The sequence below is a fragment of the Procambarus clarkii genome, chromosome 54 (genome assembly GCF_040958095.1).
Source record: "Procambarus clarkii isolate CNS0578487 chromosome 54, FALCON_Pclarkii_2.0, whole genome shotgun sequence".
Classification (NCBI taxonomy): domain Eukaryota; kingdom Metazoa; phylum Arthropoda; class Malacostraca; order Decapoda; family Cambaridae; genus Procambarus; species Procambarus clarkii.
Window position 1 is genome coordinate 10,701,106 of NC_091203.1, and position 23,492 is coordinate 10,724,597.

Genomic DNA, 23,492 nt, shown 5'->3' on the forward strand with positions numbered 1-23,492 from the left:
GGCGATATTTTATCGTGAAGGCTTGATTCCTTGCTGCTGGGTCGTGCACTTTAACATTAGTATATTTTGGTAGCAGTCTTTCCTGTAGACATATATTATTAAATATGACCGAAAAAGTAAGATTAATAATTCTAACACGAATTTTCTCAATCTTTCGTACATTACGCTTCACTGTTGGAGGTAAATCAAAAATCACTTCTCCAAAATTCATTTTTATTTCTAGTCTGACGCGACACGGGCGCGTTTCGTAAAACTTATTACATTTTCAAAGACTTCACAAATACACAACTGATTAGAACTTGCGTTTCCCTGATTTTATATTTACATTTGAGTGAGGTGGGAAGGGTGATGTGGCATTACATTTGAGTGAGGTGGGAAGGGTGATGTGGCATTAACACAAGACAGAACACTAGGGGATATTAATAGGGTATTAAAAGTATCAACACAAGACAGAACAGAAACAATGGGTATTGAATAGAAGTGTTTGTAGAAAGCCTATTGGTCCATATTTCTTGATGCTTCTATATTGGAGCGGAGTCTTGAGGTGGGTAGAATATAGTTGTGCAATAATTGGCTGTTGATTGCTGGTGTTGACTTCTTGATGTGTAGTGCCTCGCAAACGTCAAGCCGCCTGCTATCGCTGTATCTATCGATGATTTCTGTGTTGTTTACTAGGATTTCTCTGGCGATGGTTTGGTTATGGGAAGAGATTATATGTTCCTTAATGGAGCCCTGTTGTTTATGCATCGTTAAACGCCTAGAAAGAGATGTTGTTGTCTTGCCTATATACTGGGTTTTTTGGAGCTTACAGTCCCCAAGTGGGCATTTGAAGGCATAGACGACGTTAGTCTCTTTTAAAGCGTTCTGTTTTGTGTCTGGAGAGTTTCTCATGAGTAGGCTGGCCGTTTTTCTGGTTTTATAGTAAATCGTCAGTTGTATCCTCTGATTTTTGTCTGTAGGGATAACGTTTCTATTAACAATATCTTTCAGGACCCTTTCCTCTGTTTTATGAGCTGTGGAAAAGAAGTTCCTGTAAAATAGTCTAATAGGGGGTATAGGTGTTGTGTTAGTTGTCTCTTCGGAGGTTGCATGGCTTTTCACTTTCCTTCTTATGATGTCTTCGATGAAACCATTGGAGAAGCCGTTATTGACTAGGACCTGCCTTACCCTACAGAGTTCTTCGTCGACTTGCTTCCATTCTGAGCTGTGGCTGAGAGCACGGTCGACGTATGCGTTAACAACACTCCTCTTGTACCTGTCAGGGCAGTCGCTGTTGGCATTTAGGCACATTCCTATGCTTGTTTCCTTTGTGTAGACTGCAGTGTGGAAACCTCCGCCCTTTTCCATGACTGTTACATCTAGAAAAGGCAGCTTCCCATCCTTTTCCGTCTCGTAAGTGAAACGCAGCACGGAACTCTGCTCAAATGCCTCCTTCAGCTCCTGCAGATGTCTGACATCAGGTACCTGTGTAAAAATGTCGTCAACATACCTGCAGTATATGGCCGGTTTCAAGTTCCGGCTATATATATATATATATATATATATATATATATATATATATATATATATATATATATATATATATATATATATATATATATATATATATATATATATACATATATATGGACACTGAATGAGTATTTTGATTAGGTATAGATGGATATGTTACAGTGAGGTGCATGTTTTTGAGCGTTAATAAGACGTACACAGTTATAGCTGTGAGAGAGGAATTAATGAAAATGTCTGAGTGATGTTATAGCTTGTTCCTTGAACAATTATATGATAACACATACTTGCATGTCGTTGAAGACTCTAACAGGAACTTCAGTAGTGTTCCTATTTAGGATGATAAGGTAAATCCTTAAATTAGAAACCTCTCTTATAAAGGAAGGTTGACAAAGCTTAAATTCCTTTCTCTAGAAAGGCGAAGAGTTAGGGGGTGACATGATAGAGATGTGCAAGTGGATGAATGGACATAACAAAGGGGATATTAATAGGGTACTAAAAGTATCAACACGAGACAGAACACGAAATAATGGGTATAAATTGGTTAAGTTTAAATTTAGGAAAATACTCGGGAAGATACTGGTTTGGTAACATGGTTGAACACAAACGCAAGTGTTAGTTCGTGCTGTGTTGCTCTCTTGTTTCATACGAATGGGAGATAGTGGATTTCATCAATTACTATGCCCAATAAACGATCCTTGGTTTTATACTATAAATATAAAGCTTCTAGATAAGTACGGGTAACAAATAGGTCCTTTTAAATATTAATGGAGTGACCTTATTGAAGTGTATAAATAAAGATGGAAGAAGTATTAATTTATTGGAAATAATTCTACTGCAGTTCATCTAATAGCGGCAGTTGATGTTTTGGTTAACATAGATTGGAAGTAAATAGAAAATCCTGCAAAAAGGTCTTCTGCAATTTCATTTCTTATGTTCAAAATGCAATCTTAGCTAGAAAATTATCTTCGAAAAATTGGAAACAGTATGAAAATACGTCATTAAGGAAAACGGGCTTAATGATGGAAGATGAATGCACCTGAACTGTCCGCTGGGGTAACAGAAAACACCCCAGACGGAAGCTGGCCACTTAATCCCCCTTGATTAAGGGATTTTCAGGGACTGCAAGACTAGCAATCACTCGCCGGGATAACGGAAAACAGCACACATCGAAGCCGGTCTTTTAATCCCTTTGATCGAAATTTAAAGGGATTAGAACGCTAGCAATCACTCGCCGAGCTAATGGAAAACGGACCCGGACAGGTGAGGGGGCCCTTCTAATCCACTAGAGCAAAAGGGCAGGACCTAGGAGGGCGCATTTTAATTCACATTTTGGAACATTATATATGATAGGAGGGAGCGCTCGAAAAATGAAAATACCACTTATGCCTATGCCCAGCCGTCGGGAAAAAAGCGGAAAACACTCTTACAACTATGCCCGGCTATGTGAATACCTTGAAAGCACCCCCTACGCTTATGTCCGTCCATTGAAAAAACAAAATTGACAGGCATTGTCGCACTTTTCACTACTACTATTGTTAACATATTTCACCTTGTGGTTGAGGCTTTGGAGAGTTTATATAAGGTCATTTTAATTTGCCTTCTCAAGTTTACTAAACTAAGGCTTTCAAAGGTGGTGAAAATAGCCAAAATGTTTAGCTTTGCATGCATTCGTCAAATAAGTCTATCTTCAATTCTGTACCTGATTTCGCACAAATAATGTTCCAATGACCTAACTATCCTAATTTTCCAAGATGTTTTGATGATGCATTAATCACGTATGGATTGGAATTTATTACATTGGTGTTTATTGTAAAATTATTATGTAGATTTATGTAACACCAAAATTAAATTTTCAATATATTTTTCTTGGCAGTCCCTCTAGTTGCTCCCATGCGCTATGAACTGGCGACTACTGGTCAGACCAGCTAGTGCCAGATACCCGTGGGACAATAACTGCCTACTGACGACAAGAACAGCTTAATTTTCCAATAAATATTCTTTCTATGAAACCGGGAGCACACTGGGATAAGAGATTAATGCAATTCTGATTCAAAATGTCTTAGTGTAATGAAATATAGCCACAAGATACCCAAACTCCCTCCATTCACAATGAATGATTCTCATTACTATTTTCGACCAAATCATATATGTTGGAAGTAGTTCTTCTGGTGCTGTCGGAAACGTATGTATTCCACCAATTACTTTGGCTGCTACCTGTGTCACTGCCCGGGAGGTATGTACTTCAGTTGGCTGTTTTCAGCCTGATATAACCTAAGTAGCTCACCATCCCAGACCTGTCTCTCTCCTTTCTTCACTCAGGAAATACACTGCCCCTGGGCTAGAGCGTGTGGGGGCCCTTTGCTGGGGCTGTAGTGAGTTTGTTACTGGCATTGGTTCACATTCAAAAGATACCGGGTTTCATTCCCAGACAGAGCCATTTCATTCCCAGGCAGGGCAATTTGGCAAATAGTTACTTTTCACCAAGCAGTAAGGAGGTATCTAGGAGTTTGGCAACTGTTGTGGGTTGCATCCTGGAAAAGTTCAACAGTCGGCTTAACGATAATTTCGTTAAGCCTAAACAGGCTTTCTTTCCCCTAACTATCTTGAGATTATTTCTGGGCTTTGCGTCCCCGCTGCCCGGTCCTCGACCAGGCCTCCTTTTTGTTACACCCCCTTCCCCAGCCCGTAGCAGCTGTCTAACTCCCAGGTACATATTTAATGCTAGTTAACAGGAGCATTATGGTGAAAGAAACTCTGCTTATTTGTTTTCGCCTCCCCCTGGGATCTAACCCGGAACCTCAGGACCACGAATCCCAGGCGATGTCCATTCAGCTGTCAGGCCCTTAAGACTATAGGTATATATAGTCTATATACTATAGTCTATAGACTGTCAGACTATAGGAAACCCGAAAATTATAACCAGGTAGCAAATTGGAGGATTATCTGGGATCACATGTTTAGTACTTTTCAAAGTTTTGTTTTGTCATTTAAATATTTAAAATAAACAATTCCTAAGGCGATTGCGTTGTTGGTTTTTGGGAATTAACACTTCATTGCACTATGGAAATTTATCTCAGATTTGGGTTGATATCGGATTCCCGTGTGCTATCGCCTCGTAGAGGAGACAAAGTTTGACCGTCAATGGTCAGTGTAAACTTTTGAGGCTAAGTACAGAAGGGGCATTTTATTACAGTCAATGATCTCTTTTAATCTCTTTCCAGGAGTAATTCTTCAGTTTTCATTTTTGGCAGTGTTTTTCTGGCTGAATGTAATGTGCTTTGACATCTGGCGAGTAATAAGGTAAGCAAACAAAAGCTGGAACAATTGAGCTGAATTATAATTCGTGCATCTCTGAAAGTTAAAATTAACAATAATAATAATAATAGTAATAATAATAATAATAATAATAATAATAATAATAATAATAATGGATAAAAACCCACACTTGTGTATTTGAGAAATTTAAGTATGGAATATACACAAGATTTTCTCACTCTCCTGAGAACTTTGTCAAGGTCTGAGTGTGTGATTAGGATGAGACTTAAATCTCAACAACGTCTAATTCATTAGACGTTGAGATGTAAGTCTCGTCCTAATCACACCACAGTAGCTTACTTGTTGACAGAAGAATAAAGAACTCCACCAGAGGCAGCCGGCTGTCTGAAATAGGATCAGTGTCACAGGAATGTCCACATGGGAGCTCACCCCTAGAAAATTACAAGGATATATGTTTATAAACACGGGAACCCATAACAGCCAGCTTTCAGGCTCATATTTAAACAAGAACTAAAAAATATGAAAAAGAATCGATCATACCTGGCAACTCCAATTAATGTTTTATAGAGTTAAGATTACATGTATTATTTTATGACTTTTATATTTCAAATTGAGCTGTTTTAGCTAAACGTTTTTGTTGGAATAAGTAATTTGTCAATTATATTGATTATTTACGCGATAATATATTTTTCAGAGGCACTGTTCGCTGCATACCAATAACTGGTATCTTGGCCAATGACGCTAAAAAATTTCGGGTGTACTCTACCTATGCGTGGGGTGGCCCTGTGATAGTGACGGTCGTGGGGATAATAGTGGATAATCTTCCAGATCATCCTACTTTCAACAGCCTGATTCGGCCAGGATTTGGAAAGGTGTCATGCTGGTACCAAGGTAAATATTAATGTAATTGTACGTCACTCTTATTACTGTAGAATAATTTATAATTTAATTTTCAATAGCTACAGCATCCTAAAATAAATGCTAAAGAGTTGGTTAATGTGGGTTGCAGTAAATTATCTTTTCTACCTTGATATACATAGATTGTAATTTATAGGCAAGTTATTAGCCCTTCGAAGGGCCTTGGATGTTTGCAAACATTAATTCAGTATTTGAAGCTATTGAAACCAATATCCTATTTCCTATCTCCCGCCTATCCTATCGCCTTCTCCCTGTAATAGACATTGAAGGTATCAGCCCGAAGAATATAGTGAAGCAGTAAAATAATATTCATATCAAAACGTTGTGCCCGTCCATACATTTTATCTAGTCCATTATACAGTTTCACTTTATAAGGCTGCGGGGTGGTGCACTGATCCATTTACGTTACCATATAATGTTTTAAACTAGTTAGATCTTATAAAGTACTGTCTTCTTTTCCACGACATCTCATATGATGTTTTCTCCCACCTCCTGCTTTCTCCCACCATATATGCCCATCTCTTTGACCTTACTCTGCTCCTAACTTCAAAGTAACTCTAACATGCTTTCTTCACCACTCTACCATTGTACATTCATTTAACATGACCAGGATAAATTTGCCATATACCGGGGCACTTTAAAAGGGCAATATCATTCACGATTGATTGGTTGAGATTAAGCCACCTAAAAGGTGGTACGGGTATGAATTGTTCGTACGTGGAGGCTATTTGGAGCCATTACCCGTACCAGTAGCTGACACTATATATCTGTGGATGATCAACTTCATGGTCGCTCGCAGTTCATGTCCTGCAAGAGGCTTGTCTGTTCAGGTAGGCGACTTATCGATTAATGCATCGCGTTGCATCTGCTATGCACAGCTTAATTCGTAGTTTCTTCTTCATCATGCCGTCGACCAGGTTGTTGTCGTGGTCATGGAATTCTGGCTGTCCGTCGGGGTAGGTCTTGTAGTACTCGGGGTCGTAGTATTCTTCCGTAGTTTTTTTATTATTACTATTTTCTACCGCAGCGTGGCCACACGTTTACAGTGCTAACCAGCATATATACACTTTCTTCTGTCCTCCATGAGCAGGGTGAGAGATCTGTTAAACATATAGTTCAGGGATTTATCGAACAATCAACCACAGAAGGTGATTGCAGTGATTTTAAAATGATAATCTAACCTACAAGCATAAATACAACATACATATATATGAATATATATATATATATATATATATATATATATATATATATATATATATATATATATATATATATATGTATGATCATTGAATATGACCGCATATTCTGTATTTATTATTTTCTGGTTTAGGGCTTCTATCCCTCTAACTATTTTCTTAGCATCAGGGCTTAGTTGAAATAGGAGTTCTCCAAAACTCATTTTCGTACTTTTAAGGTGAAGAAAAGAAGTGATTTACTATAGAGTGTATTACACTTAATTATACAATTTGCACAACGTTTCGAACCTCCATAGTTCATTCTCAAGTGAACAGATCTTACAATGCTGGTTGATTATATACCCTCACTGGGTCAGGTGATAATACAATATAGGTGAAAACATGGGGGGATACATAAGAGATAAATGTGGGGTGAAACATAGAGGTAACTGCAGAAGGCTTATTGGCCCATACGAGGCAGCTCCTATCTAAAATACAAAGATTAATTCAGTGTAATTGGCAATGAATATCCACGCCAATTATTCAATGAAACATGTTTGAAAGAAAACCTGCTGCCAGTATACACCAATATATATGTATATATATATATATATATATATATATATATATATATATATATATATATATATATATATATATATATATATATATATATATATATATATATATATATATATATATATATATATATATATATATATATATATATATATATATATATTATTAAATATGACCGAAAAAGTAAGATTAATAATTCTAACACGAATTTTCTCAATCTTTCGTACATTTCTTTTCACTGTTGGAGGTAAATCAAAAATCAATTCTCCAAAATTCATTTTTATTTCTAGTCTGACGCGACACGAGCGCGTTTCGTAAAACTTATTACATTTTCAAAGACTTTAGTTCACAAATACACAACTGAATAGAACTTACGCATCTCCGATTTTATATCTACATTTGAGTGAGGTGGAAAGGGTGATATGGCATTAACACAAGACAGAACAAGATGTGGCATTAATAGGGTATTAATTTCATCAACACAAGACAGAACAAGAGTATTAATAGGGCATTAATTTCATCAACACAAGACAGAACACGAAACAATGGATATTGAATAGAAGTGTTTGTAGAAAGCCTATTGGTCCATATTTCTTGATGCTTCTATATTGGAGCGGAGTCTTGAGGTGGGTAGAATATAGTTGTGCAATAATTGGCTGTTGATTGCTGGTGTTGACTTCTTGATGTGTAGATGTAGATGTATACCCTGTTACTGAACCTATTGTAGATGTTATTCTACACATCAAGAAGTCAATATATATATATATCAAGAAGAAGTCAATATATATATATATATATATATATATATATATATATATATATATATATATATATATATATATATATATATATATATATAGATATATATATATATATACATATATATATATATATATATATATATATATATATATATATATATATATATATATATATATATATATATATATATATATATATATATATATATGTCGTACCTAGTAGCCAGAACTCACTTCTCAGCCTACTATGCATGGTCCGATTTGCCTAATAAGCCTAGTTTTCATGAATTAATGTTTTTTCGACAACCTAACCTAACCTAACGTTTTCGGCTACCTAACCTAACCTAACCTATAAAGATAGGTTAGATTAGGTTAGGTAGGGTTGGTTAGGTTCGGTCATATATCTACGTTAATTTTAACTCCAATAAAAAAAATTGACCTCATACATAATGAAGTGGGTAGCTTTATCATTTCATAAGAAAAAAATTAGAGAAAATATATTAATTCAGTAAAACTTGGCTTATTAGGCAAATCGGGCCTCGCATAGTAGGCTGAGAAGTGAGTTCTGGCTACTAGGTACGACATATATATATATATATATATATATATATATATATATATATATATATATATATATATATATATATATATATATATATATATATATATATATATATATATATATATATATATATATATATATATATATATGTCGTACCTAGTAGCCAGAACGCACTTCTCAGCCTACTATGCAAGGCCCGATTTGCCTAATAAGCCAAGTTTTCATGAATTAATTGTTTTTCGACTACCTAACCTACCTAACCTAACCTAACCTAACCTTTTCGGCTACCTAACCTAACCTAACCTATAAAGATAGGTTAGGTTAGGTTAGGTAGGGTTGGTTAGGTTCGGTCATATATCTATGTTAATTTTAACTCCAATAAAAAAAAATTGACCTCATATATAATGAAATGGGTAGCTTTATCATTTCATAAGAAAAAAATTAGAGAAAATATATTAGTTCATGAAAACTTGGCTTATTAGGCAAATCGGGCCTTGCATAGTAGGCTGAGAAGTGCGTTCTGGCTATTAGGTACGACATATATATATATATATATATATATATATATATATATATATATATATATATATATATATATATATATAAATATATATATATATATATATATATATATATATATATATATATATATATATATATATATATATATATATATATATATGTCGTACCTAGTAGCCAGAACGCACTTCTCAGCCTACTATGCAAGGCCTGATTTGCCTAATAAGTCAAGTTTTCATGAATTAATTGTTTTTCGACAACCTAACCTACCTAACCTAACCTAACCTAACTTTTTCGGCTACCTAACCTAACCTAACCTATAAAGATAGCTTAGGTTAGGTTAGGTAGGGTTGGTTAGGTTCGGTCATATATCTACGTTAATTTTAACTCCAATAAAAAAATTGACCTCATACATAATGAAATTGGTAGCTTTATCATTTCATAAGAAAAAAGTTAGAGAAAATATATTAATTCAGGAAAACCTGGCTTATTAGGCAAATCGGGCCTTGCATAGTAGGCAGAGAAGTGCGTTCTGGCTATTAGGTACGACATATATATATATATATATATATATATATATATATATATATATATATATATATATATGTCGTACCTAGTAGCCAGAACGCACTTCTCAGCCTATAATGCAAGGCCTGATTTGCCTAATAAGCCAAGTTTTCCTGAATTAATATATTTTCTCTAATTTTTTTCTTATGAAATGATAAAGCTACCCATTTCATTATGTATGAGGTAAATTTTTTTTAATTGGAGTTAAAACTAACGTAGATATATGACCGAACCTAACCAACCCTAACTAACCTAACCTAACCTATCTTTATAGGTTAGGTTAGGTTAGGTAGCCGAAAAAGCAAGGTTAGGTTAGGTTAGGTAGGTTCATAGCGGTTCATAGGTATGCTCCGTGCGGTTCATAGGCATTTCCCTTCCCTCTACCCTTTTGTACATTCATGCTACAGTATGGATTTTAAGCTACTTTTTGGCGAACATGAAATTGACTCGCGGGAAGGCGTCCAACAGGGTGACCCCCTTGCTCCTCTCCTTTTCTGCTCAGTCATCAAACAAGTCACAGAGGTCCTGTCCAGCGAGCTTAACATCTGGTTCTTGGATGATGGTACCCTAGCTGGTTCCCAAGACTCCCTCCTGAAGGACATCAGAAAAATCCAGGAGCAAGATGCAGTTTTAGGCCTCACCCTGAACCCTTCTAAATGGGAAATAATATGTTCCAACCAGGGCATCGTAGAGAGAATAGAGGGTCTTCTGCCAAATATCCATAAAACTAAACCTGAAGACAGCACACTCCTAGGAGCTCCCCTGGGGTTGAAAGCCATCGATGAGGTCCTTGATAAGAAAATCGCCGACCTTAAGAGGATGGATGGGAGGATTGAGGATATTGATGCTCATTATGCACTCTACCTCATCACCAGATATCTGTCCCTCCCCAGGTTAACCTACTTTCTGAGGTGTTCACCATCTTACAGTAGCCAAAAATTAGGTGAGTATGACCGGTTACTGAAATCAATGCTAGAAAAATCCCTTAACCTCTCTCTTGATGACCTACAGTGGAAACAAGCCTCTCTTCTCGTAAGACTTGGGGGCCTCGGAGTTCGAACAGCAACGCAAATCGCTGTTCCAGCCTTCCTGTCCTTCTTATCAGCATCCGACGACCTTGTGAAGGAAATTCTACCTGCCCACATACATCAGCTGGCAGGTGAACATGATCCCAATTTTACACGCTGTGCCACAGAGTGGGCCTCTCGTGCAGGCCCATCACCTCAACCACCATCCCCAAAAGCCCAAAAGCAATCCAGCTGGGATGGCCCCCATTGTAGACCAAGTTGCTGCAGAGTGCCTGGGTGCTGGAACAACACAACACGACATTGCTCGCCTCACAGCAGTAGCAGCCCCACATGCAGGGGATTTCCTGTTAGCAACCCCAATGTCGGCAACTGGCACGCGTCTCACACCACACGCCCTCCGAATTGCTGTGGCCCTCCGCCTTGCTGCCCCAATCCACACCAGATATAGGTGTATTTGCGGCGAGGTGGTGGCTGACAGGTACGGCAACCATGGCCTACTCTGCCAAAGCACAGGGGGATGGCACTCGAGGCACAGTGAAGTTAACGACACCATCAAGAGGAGCCTCACCACAGCTGGATGCCCAGCTGAAAGAGAGCCCCGTTACCTAACTCCCCGTAACTCTGATGCTCTTATTGGTCGCCCGGATGGTATCACAGTGAACCCTTGGAAGAATGGCAAGCAGTTGGTATGGGACTACACATGCGTATCAACCCTAGCTAACACCTACATTGACCTCAGTGTTGAACAACCAGGTGGCGCTGCCACCCACAGGGAAGCAGCCAAATCCCGTAAGTATAGAGAACTGGATCACCACTACAATTTTGTCCCCATTGCTTCAAAGACACTCGGCGCCTGGGGTAAAAGTGCTACCAGTTTTTTGAAGGAACTGGGTTTTAGGCTCATTGAAACAACAAGGGACCCTAGAGCTGCCAGCTTTCTTTTCCAGCGCCTCAGTGTGGCGATACAGAGGGGAAATGCGCACTGCATCCAGGGTTCCTGCCCGCCATCTGAGGAGCTGGAGGAACTCGACAACCTATGATAACCATCTTTGTAACCTATATGTAACTCCTTTTTTGTAACAAAGTTCAAATAAAGCAAATATATATGTGTACATACAAAAGAATGGGGGTGGTAGAAGATAATATTAGTGTTCAGTGAGAGACCACAAGGTCTCCTCTGAATACTTTTTATTTTCTTCTCCGAGGCTATGGGTCCCCACATTGGCACCAGAGGTGGTACCCTCACAAATTTATATATATATATATATATATATATATATATATATATATATATATATATATATATATATATATATATATATATATATATATATATATATATATATATATATATATATCGTACCAAGTAGCCAGAACGCACTTTTTGGCCTACTATGCAAGACCCGATTTGCCTAATAAGCCAAGTTTTCCTGAATTAATATATTTTCTCTAATTTTTTTCTTATGAACTGATAAAGCTACCCATTTCATTATGTATGAGGTCAAATTTTTTTTAATTGGAGTTAAAATTAACGTAGATATATGACCAATCCTAACCAACCCTACCTAACCTAATTTAACCTATCTTTATAGGTTAGGTTAGGTTAGGTAGCCGAAAAAGTTAGGTTAGGTTAGGTTAGGTAGGTTAGGTAGTCGAAAAACAATTAATTCATGAAAACTTGGCTTATTAGGCAAATCGGGCCTTGCATAGTAGGCTGAGAAGTGCGTTCTGGCTACTAGGTACGACATATATATATATATATATATATATATATATATATATATATATATATATATATATATATATATATATATATATATATATATATATATATATATATATATATATATATATATATATATATATATGCATTTATCCCAATATACAGACATCTATAAAATTCACAAAGGTTGTGCTTGGCGGGGGAGGTGGCCGTACGCACTCCCTTCTCTCCCTAGGTCATAAATAAGGTATACAGATTGATTTTAAATATTAATTTAGAATATATCATAGTTCTGTTAAAGGCAGAGTATAGAGGTTCTTATCAAACTTATCAGACTGTTAGTAAGTAATAGTCTGTGGTTCAAGGACTTACGACCCAGTCAGGAATATGATAGAAACAACTTGGCCACCATCAATTTAATAGAGCGAGCAGCTTCTGTGGCTAGCAGGAATGGATCCAGACTACTAATCATGGGAGACTTCAGCCATGGGAAGATAGATTGGGATAACAGAGACCCACATGGAGGCCCAGACACATGGAGAGCTAAGCTGCTGGATGTGGCAACAAGAAACTTTCTAAGTCAACACGCCAACGGACCGACAAGAATGAGAGGAGGGGATGAACCAGCCTTGCTTGATCTGATATTTACCCTAAATGAGTCGGATATAAGGGAAGTTAAGCTGAAAGCCCCTTTGGGAATGAGTGATCATAGTGTATTGAGCTTTGAGTACCTGGTTGAGCTAGGAATTATCACCCCCAAAAAAGAAATGAGAATCATAAGGCTGGCGTACCGAAAGGGAAACTATGAAGAGATGAATAAACTCCTATGGGCTATACATTGAGACACAGAACTCGGAACCAAGTCCGTACCAGACATAATGGACTGTCACCCAAAAATGTCAGGAGGCTGTAAGCAAGGTTTGTCCCAGCCCGACAGGAAAAAAACAGAGAAGCAAAGGAAGAATCTGTGGTTTAATAGGGAATGTATGAAAGCAAAGGAGCTGAACAAAATGGAATGGAGGAACTTCCGTAATAACAGAACACCAGAAAGTAGAGAGAGATACCAGAGAACCAGAAACGAGTATGTTAGTGTGAGAAGAGCAGCTGATATGAAAATGATATAGCTAATAAAGCCAAGACCGAACCAAAGCTACTTCACAGTCACATCAGGAGGAAGACAACAGTGAAGGAACAGGTGATGAAACTTAGGGTGGGCGAGGACAGGTACACAGAGAATGACAAAGAGGTGTGTGAAAAACTCAACAAAAGGTTCCAGGAGGTCTTTACAATAGAACAGGGAGAAGTCACGGCGCTAGGAGAGGTGGCAGCAAACCAGGTGACCTTGGAAAGGTTCGAAATTACAAGAGATGAGGTCAAGAAGCACCTATTGAAACTGGATGTGAGAAAAGCTGTTGGGCAGGACGGAATCTCACCATGGGTATTGAAAGAGTGTGCAGGAGCACTTTGCTTGCCTCTCTCCATAGTGTCTAGTAGGTCACTAGAAATGGGAGACCTACCAGAAATATGGAAGACTGCTAATGTAGTATCAATATACAAAAAGGGTGACAGACAAGAGGCACTGAACTACAGGCCAGTGTCCATAACTTGTATACCATGCAAGGTGATGGAGAAGATTGTGAGATAAAACCTAGTAACACATCTGGAGAGAAGGGACTTCGTGACAACCAATCAACATGGGTTCAGGGAGGGTAAATCTTGCCTTACAGGCTTGATAGAATCCTACGATCAGGTGACAAAGATTAAGCAAAAATGAGAAGGATGGGCGGACTGCCGGAAAGCCTTTGACACAGTACCCCATAAAACGTTGATGGATAAGCTGGAGAAACAGGCAGGAAAAACTGGTAGGGCGCTCCAGTGGATAAGGGAGTACCTAAGCAATAAGAAGCAGAGAGTTACAGTGAGGGGTGAGACCTCAGAATGGCGTGAAGTCACCATTGGAGTCCCACAGGGCTCTGTGCTTGGACCTATCCTGTTTCTGATATACGTAAATAATCTCCCAGAGGGTATAGACTCATTCCTCTCAATGTTTGCTGACGACGCCAAAATTATGGGAAGGATTAAGACAGAGGAGGACAGCTTGAGGCTTCAAGAAGACCTGGACAAGCTGCAGGAATGGTCGAACAAATGGTTGGTAGAGTGTAACCCAAGCAAATGTAATGTAATGAAGATAGGGGTAGGAAGCAGGAGACCAGATACAAGGTATCATTTGGGAGATGAAATATTTCAAGAGTCAGAGAGAGAGAAAGACCTGGGGGTTGATATCACGCCAGACCTGTCCCCTGAAGCTCATATCAAAAGGATAACATGAGCAGCATATGCCAGGTTGCCTAGCATAAGAACGGCCTTTAGAAACTTGTGTAAGGAATCTTTCAGAACATTATCCACCACATATGTCAGACCAATCCGGGAGAATGCGGCTCCAGCATGGAGTCCATATCTAGTCAAGAATAAGACTAAACTGGAAAAGGTTCAAAGGTTTGCCACCAGACTAGTACCCGAGCTGAGAGGTATGAGCTACGAGGAGAGACTACGGGAATTAAACCTCACTTCGTTGGAAGACAGAAGAGTTAGGGGGACATGATCACCACTTTCAAGATTCTCAAGGGAATCAACAGGGTTGATAAAGACAGGCAATTTAACACAAGGGGCACACGCACTAGGGGACACAGGTGGAAAGTGAGTACCCAAATGAGCCACAGAGATATTAGAAAGAACTTTTTTAGTGTCAGAGTTGTTGACAAATGCAATGCATTAGGAAGTAAAGTAGTGGAGGCTGACTCCATACACAGTTTCAAGTGTAGATATGATGGAGCCCAGTAGGCTCAGGAACCTGTACACCTGTTGATTGACGGTTGAGAGGCGGGACCAAAGAGCCAGAGCTCAACCCCCGCAAGCACAACTAGGTGAGTACACACACACACACACACACACACACACACACACACACACACACACACACACACACACACACACACACACACACACACACACACACACACACACACACACACACACACACACACACACACACAAACACACACACACACCACACACACACACACACACACACACACACACACACACACACACACACACACACACACACACACACACACACACACACACACACACACACAGGAGGAGGATTGAAACTGAGGACGATAGTAGGAGGCTACAAGATGACCTAGACAGACTGAGTGAATTGTCCAACAAATGGCTGTTGAAGTTCAACCCGAGGAAATGCAAAGTAATGAAACTAGGTGGTGGAAATAGGAGGCCAAACATAGGATACAGAATAGGAGTTGAAGTACTTAATGAAACGAACAGAGAGAAAGATCTAGGAGTTGATATCACACCAAACCTGTCTCCTGAAGCCCACATAAAAAGAATAACGTCTGCGGCATATGCGAGGCTGGCTAACATCAGAACAGCGTTCAGGAACCTGTGTAAGGAATCATTCAGAATCTTGTACACCACATATGTAAGACCAATCCGGGAGAATGCGGCTCCAGCATGGAGTCCATATCTAGTCAAGAATAAGACTAAACTGGAAAAGGTTCAAAGGTTTGCCACCAGACTAGTACCCGAGCTGAGAGGTATGAGCTACGAGGAGAGACTACGGGAATTAAACCTCACTTCGTTGGAAGACAGAAGAGTTAGGGGGACATGATCACCACTTTCAAGATTCTCAAGGGAATCAACAGGGTTGATAAAGACAGGCAATTTAACACAAGGGGCACACGCACTAGGGGACACAGGTGGAAAGTGAGTACCCAAATGAGCCACAGAGATATTAGAAAGAACTTTTTTAGTGTCAGAGTTGTTGACAAATGCAATGCATTAGGAAGTAAAGTAGTGGAGGCTGACTCCATACACAGTTTCAAGTGTAGATATGATGGAGCCCAGTAGGCTCAGGAACCTGTACACCTGTTGATTGACGGTTGAGAGGCGGGACCAAAGAGCCAGAGCTCAACCCCCGCAAGCACAACTAGGTGAGTACACACACACACACACACACACACACACACACACACACACACACACACACACACACACACACACACACACACACACACACACACACACACACACACACACACACACATACACACACACACACACACACACACACACACAAACACACACACACACCACACACACACACACACACACACACACACACACACACACACACACACACACACACACACACACACACACACACACACACACACACACACACACACACACACACACACACAGGAGGAGGATTGAAACTGAGGACGATAGTAGGAGGCTACAAGATGACCTAGACAGACTGAGTGAATTGTCCAACAAATGGCTGTTGAAGTTCAACCCGAGGAAATGCAAAGTAATGAAACTAGGTGGTGGAAATAGGAGGCCAAACATAGGATACAGAATAGGAGTTGAAGTACTTAATGAAACGAACAGAGAGAAAGATCTAGGAGTTGATATCACACCAAACCTGTCTCCTGAAGCCCACATAAAAAGAATAACGTCTGCGGCATATGCGAGGCTGGCTAACATCAGAACAGCGTTCAGGAACCTGTGTAAGGAATCATTCAGAATCTTGTACACCACATATGTAAGACCAATCCTGGAGTATGCGGCCCCAGCATGGAGCCCGTACCTTGTCAAGCACAAGACAAAGCTGGAAAAAGTCCAAAGGTATGCCACAAGGCTAGTCCCAGAACTAAGAGGAATGAGTTACGAGGAAAGGCTGCGGGAAATGCACCTTACGACACTGGAAGACAGAAGAGTAAGGGGAGACATGAGCACAACCTACAAAATCCTCAGAGGAATCGACCGGGTAAACAAGGATAAGCTATTCAACACTGGTGGGAAGCGAACAAGGGGACACAGGTGGAAACTGAGTACCCACATGAGCCACAGAGACGTTAGAAGGAACTTTTTCAGTGTCAGAGTAGTTAACGGATGGAATGCACTAGGCAGTGATGTGGTGGAGGCTGACCCCATACACAGTTTTAAATGTAGATATGATAGAGCCCAGTAGGCTCAGGAATCTGTACACCAGTTGATTGACAGTTGAGAGGCGGGACCAAAGAGCCAAAGCTCAACCCCCGCAAGCACAAATTGGTGAGTACAAATAGGTGAGTACACACACACACACACACACACACACACACACACACACACACACACACACACACACACACACACACACACACACACACACACACACACACACACACACACACACACACACACACACACACACACACACACACACATACTACTGGAGGTGGTGACTAAAAACTTTTTAACTCAGCATGTCAGAGACCCACAAGGATGAGAGGAACTGACGAACCAGCGAGACTCGACTTGGTCTTCACTCTGAACGACTCCGACAAAAGAGAAATCGGTTTTGAGGCCCCAGTAGGAATGAGCAGCCACAGTGTACTTTTGAGTACCTGATTGAAGAAATGTTATTGAACTCGAGGAGGGATATCGAAACCAAAAGGTTTGCATACCGAAAGGGAAACTATGAGGAGATAAGAAAATTCCTAATAGAAATAGAATGGGAAACAGAGCTCAGAGGAAAGACGGTCCAAGATATGATGGACTACATCACGCAGAAGTGCAAGGACGCAGCAAACAAGTTTGTCCCAGCCCAAAAGGAAAACAGTGAAATGAAGATGAGAAACCCATGGTTTAATCAGAGATGTAGGTTAGCTAAGCAGCAAAGTAAAAGGGCATGGAGAAACTATAGGAATAACAGAACAATGGAGAGCAGAGAAAGATACCAGAATACCAGAAATGAATATGTCAGGATGAGAAGAGAGGCAGAAAGACAATACGAAAATGACATCGCAAGCAAGGCAAAGAAAAACAACAGTAAAGGAACAGGTTACGAAATTTAGGATAGGGGCAGAAGGATTCACTACAAACGACAAAGAAGTGTGTAAGGAACTGAATAAGAAATTCCAGGAGGTCTTCACCTTAAAGCAAGGAGAAATCCCAGAGATAAGAGAGGGAATAACTAACTAGGAACCACTGGAAGAGTTTGAGATTACCAGCGGGGAAGTAAGGAAGTGTTTACTACTAGTTAGATGTGACAAAGGCTATAGGCCCAGATGGAATCTTCCCTTGGATACTAAAGGAAGGAGCAGAAGAACTGTGCCTACCACTTTCCATAGTGTATAACAAATCACTGGCAACAAGGGAACTGCCAGAAATTTGGAAAGCAGCTAACGTAGTCCCGATATACAAGAAAGGGGATAGACAGGAGGCACTGAATTACAGGACGGTGTCCTTAACCTGCATAGCATGCAAGCTGATGGAGAAGATTGTGCGAAGAAAGCTAGTGGAGCATCTGGAGTGAGAGAACTTCGTAACACAGCATCAACATGGGTTCAGGGATGGCAGGTCCTGCCTCACAGGGTTACTTGAATTCTACGACCAGGCAACAAAAATAAGGCAAGAAAGAGAAGGGTGGGCAGACTGCATATTTTTGGATTCTCAGAAAGCCTTTGATACAGTGCCACACAAGAGGCTAGTGAAAAAGCTGGAGATGCAGGCTGGAGTGAAAGGGAAGGTACTCTGTTGGATAAAGGAGCACCTAACCAACAGAAGACAACGAGTCAGTGTGAGGGATGAGGTCTCAGATTAGCGAGACGTTACGAGTGGAGTCCCGCAGGGGTCAGTCCTTGGACCTATACTGTTTCTGATATATGTAAATGATCTCCCAGAAGGTATAGAATCGTTTCTCTCAATGTTTGCCGATAATGCAAAAATTATGAGGAGGATTGAAACTGAGGATGATACTAGGAGGCTACAAGATGACCTAGACAGACTGAGTGAATGGTCCAACAAATGGTTGTTGATGTTCAACCCGAATAAATGCAAAGTAATGAAACTAGGCAGTGGAAACAGGAGGCCAGACACAGGATACAGAATAGGAGATGAAGTACTGAATGAAACGGACAGAGAGAAAGATCTAAGAGTTGATATCACACCAAACCTGTCTCCTAAAGCCCACATAAAAAGAATAACGTCTGCGGCATATGCGAGGCTGGCTAACATCAGAACAGCATTCAGAAACCTGTGTAATGTCAAGCACAAGACGAAGCTGGGAAAAAGTCCAAAGGTATGTCACTAGACTAATCCCAGAACTAAGAGGCATGAGTAACGAGGAAAGGCTGCGGGAAATGCACCTTACGACACTGGAAGACAGAAGAGTAAGGGGAGGCATGATCACAACCTACAAAATCCTCAGGGGAAACGACCGGGTAAACAATGATAAACTATTCAACACTGGTGGGACGCGAACAAGGGGACACAGGTGGAAACTGAGTACCCACATGAACCACAGGGACGTTAGAAGGAACTTTTTCAGTGTCAGAGTAGTTAACGGATGAAATGCATTAGGCAGTGATGTGGTGGAGGCTGACTCCATATACAGTTTTAAATGTAGATATGATAGAGCCCAGTAGGCTCAGGAATTTGTACACCAGTTGATTGACAGTTGAGAGGCGGGACCAAAGAGCCAAAGCTCAACCCCTGCAAGCACAAATAAGTAGGTACAAATAGGTGAGTACACACACACACACACACACACACACACACACACACACACACACACACACACACACACATACACACACACACAGGGGGGCCTAGTGTCAGCTGAGCGGACAACGCGCAGTCCTCGTAATTCTGTGTCCCGGGTTCGATTCCTTGACCAGGCAGAAACAAATGAGCAAAGTTTCTTTCACCCCTGATGCCTCTGTTACCTACAAGTAAATAGATACCTGGGAGTTAGACAGCTGTTACGGAGTTGCTTCCTGGATGTGTGTGTGTGTGTGAAAAAAGACATTAGTTAGGTTTTTGTTTTTTTTGAGATATATACAAGAGTTGTTACATTCTTGTACAGCCACTAGTACGCGTAGCGTTTTGGGCAGATCCCTGGAATACGATCCCCGCCTCGAAGAATTGTTTTTACAACCAAGTACACATTTTACTGTTGAGTCAAACAGGGGCTACAGTTAAGGATTTGCGCCCAGTAAATCCTCTCCGGCCAGGATACGAACCCAGGACAATGCGCTCGCGGAACGCCAGGCGAGTGTCTTACCACTACACCACGGAGACTATAAACAGTTAGTTACAGTTGATTGATTGACAGTTGAGAGGCGGGAAGAAAGAGCAGAGCTCAACCCCTACAATAAGAACTAGGTGAACAAGGGGAATACACACCCGGCAATATCTTTTACTCACTCTCTCTCGTAATATGTTGAACAACCGTGGACCTCTGATGTTTATACAGTGTTCTCTGATTATGACTATGGCACCTCTGCTCTTCACTGGTTCTTTTCTTCATTTTCTTTCATATCGTTCACTTCAATATGTTGTTATTTTACTGTGAATTTATGGGACCTGACCTTCCAGTATTTTCCATGTGTATATTATTCGATATCTTCTTGTCTCCTTTTTAGTGAGTACATTTGGAGAACTTTGAGACGATCCCAATAACTTAAATGCTTTATTGTGTCTACGTGTGCCGAATATGTTCTCTGCCTTCCCTCTTTTTTAGCACTATCTCCCGCTTTGAAGGGGGAAGTGAGTATCGAGCAGCACTCGAGACGGGAAAGCGTAAATGATTTGATTAGTACAACCTTTGTGATGGGATCTCTGCATATGAAGGTCCCCGTAATTCATCTTATAACTTTTCTGGCGACGCAATATTGCATTGTTATGCTCCCTGAACGTTAATTTGTCAGATGTTATTATTCCCAGATCCTATACATGCTTTCCTATTATGGGCAGATTTGACTGTGTTTTGTACCCTATATTGTGTTTAAGGTCCTCATTTTTTCCGTACCGGAATACCTGGAATTTATCACTGTTGAACATCATGTTATTCTCTACTGCCCAGTCGAAAACGTTATTTATACCTGCTTGTAGTTTTTCAATGTCTTCAGCAGAGGTAACTTTCATGGTAATTTTTGAATCATCTGCAATGGATGATACGAAGCTGTGACTTGCATTTTTGTCTTTATTTGATAGGCGAATAAGGAAAATAAGTAGTGCTAGGATTGTACCCTAAGGTACAGAGCTTTTAACTGCACTTGGACTAGATTTTATTTAGTTGACTGTTAATCTTTGTGTTCTGTTCAATAGAAAATTGAGTATCCACTGTCCTACTTTACCTGTTATTCCCATTGACCTCAATTTGTGTACAATCATTCCTTGATCCCATTTATCTAATGTCTTTGCAAAATTCATGTATATCACATTTGCATTCTACTTTTCTTCTAATGCCTCAGTAATTTTGTCGTAGTGGTCAAGTAGCTATGAGAGACATGATCTTCTCGCTCTAAATCCATGTTGGCCTAGGTTATGAAGGTTACTGGTCTCCCCCGAAACTAAAGACTTGACTCCTGATCACTCTCTCTAATACTTTTATTATGTGGGACGTTACTGCAACTGATCCATAATTCTTAGACAAAGCTTTGCTCCCTCCCTTGTGTAGAGGAGCTATGGCTGTTGATTTAAGCACATCTGTTATCTTCCCCATGTCCAAGCTTTTCCTCCACACTATACTGAGTTCCTGTGCTGCTAGCACTTTGTATTACTTTATAAATACTGAAATAAATGAGTCTGGACCAAAGGCTGAGTGTATGGACATGTTGTCAATTTTCTTTTCAAAATCTCCCACACTTGTGTTGATAAGTGGCGTTGACCGTTGGAGCCGGTCGGCCGAGCGGACAGCACGCTGGACTTGTGGTCCTGTGGTCCCGGGTTCGATCCCGGGCGCCGGCGAGAAGCAATGGGCAGAGTTTCTTTCACCCTATGCCCCTGTTACCTAGCAGTAAATAGGTACCTGGGTGTTAGTCAGCTGTCACGGGCTGCTTCCTGGGGGTGAAGGCCTGGTCGAGGACCGGGCCGCGGGGACACTAAAGCCTCGAAATCATCTCAAGATAACCTCATGATATATCAGTTATACTTTCCAGGTGTTCGGATATCAAGCAATTTCTTAGAACAGTTTCTCATTGAATGTTTGAATGCCCCCCTGTTTGTTTGTATGTTTGTAATTTTTTTCCCAGTCAATCATTTTATTATTAATATTAAATTTACTGAATAACCCCTCTCGCATGATCATTGTTTAAGGTCTATTATGAGCATTGATGTTAGTTTGCACTTCAACGAGCTTGTGATTTGAGTTTGTGGTATCTGAGATCATAATGTCCCTGAGTATGTCTTCATTGTTTGTGAAGACCAGATCTAGTATATTTTAGTTCCTAGTTGGCTCTTTTATTGAGTGAAAATTTATCACAGAATCTAAGTATTCCCTAATCTGTGGTTGGTTATGTCCAGATAGATTTCCTGGTATAATATTATTGTTTGCTATTTTTCATCTTAGACTAGGCAGGTTTAAGTCACCTAGGAAGGTAATATCAGGTAATGGGTTTACCAAATTATCGAGGCTATTCTCTATTTTGTTTATCTGTTCAGTGAATTCCTAATCCGTTGCATCTGGTGGTTTGTATATTACTATAATATCTTTATTTACTCTATTTTTACTCCTAGTAACTTATTCCCAGAAAAAAAAGAGTTGGAAGAAATAAACAGCATTCCAAGAAAAGCACTCTATAACACGTAAACAGAAAATCCAGATATTATCATTTGAGCAAAATAAGCTTTCAGAATTTCAAAATTCAAAGAACAAAGCCCTCCAAATGGCTTTAAGCTCTTCGCGAAAGTCAGTTGTTACCAAAATACCAAAAAACAGAAAAGTCAGTATTGGACAAATTAACTAACAACTGCCGTCCTTTCCCACAGTGGAACGTCTGTCACCCAAATGCCGAA

General features: G+C 40.0%; 1 protein-coding gene across 1 annotated transcript in view; it reads left to right on the forward strand.

The window, feature by feature from the left end:
- The first annotated feature begins 1,671 nt into the window (after positions 1 to 1,671).
- The window catches only part of LOC123771298 (probable G-protein coupled receptor Mth-like 1), an 87,700-nt gene continuing 65,879 nt past the window's right edge, over positions 1,672 to 23,492 (forward strand). Inside the window, exons 1-2 of the mRNA XM_069305103.1 lie at positions 1,672 to 4,812; positions 5,483 to 5,679. Coding sequence (XP_069161204.1) covers positions 4,709 to 4,812; positions 5,483 to 5,679 — 301 coding nt within the window. The 5' untranslated portion in view covers positions 1,672 to 4,708. The remainder of the gene's footprint in view (positions 4,813 to 5,482; positions 5,680 to 23,492) is intronic.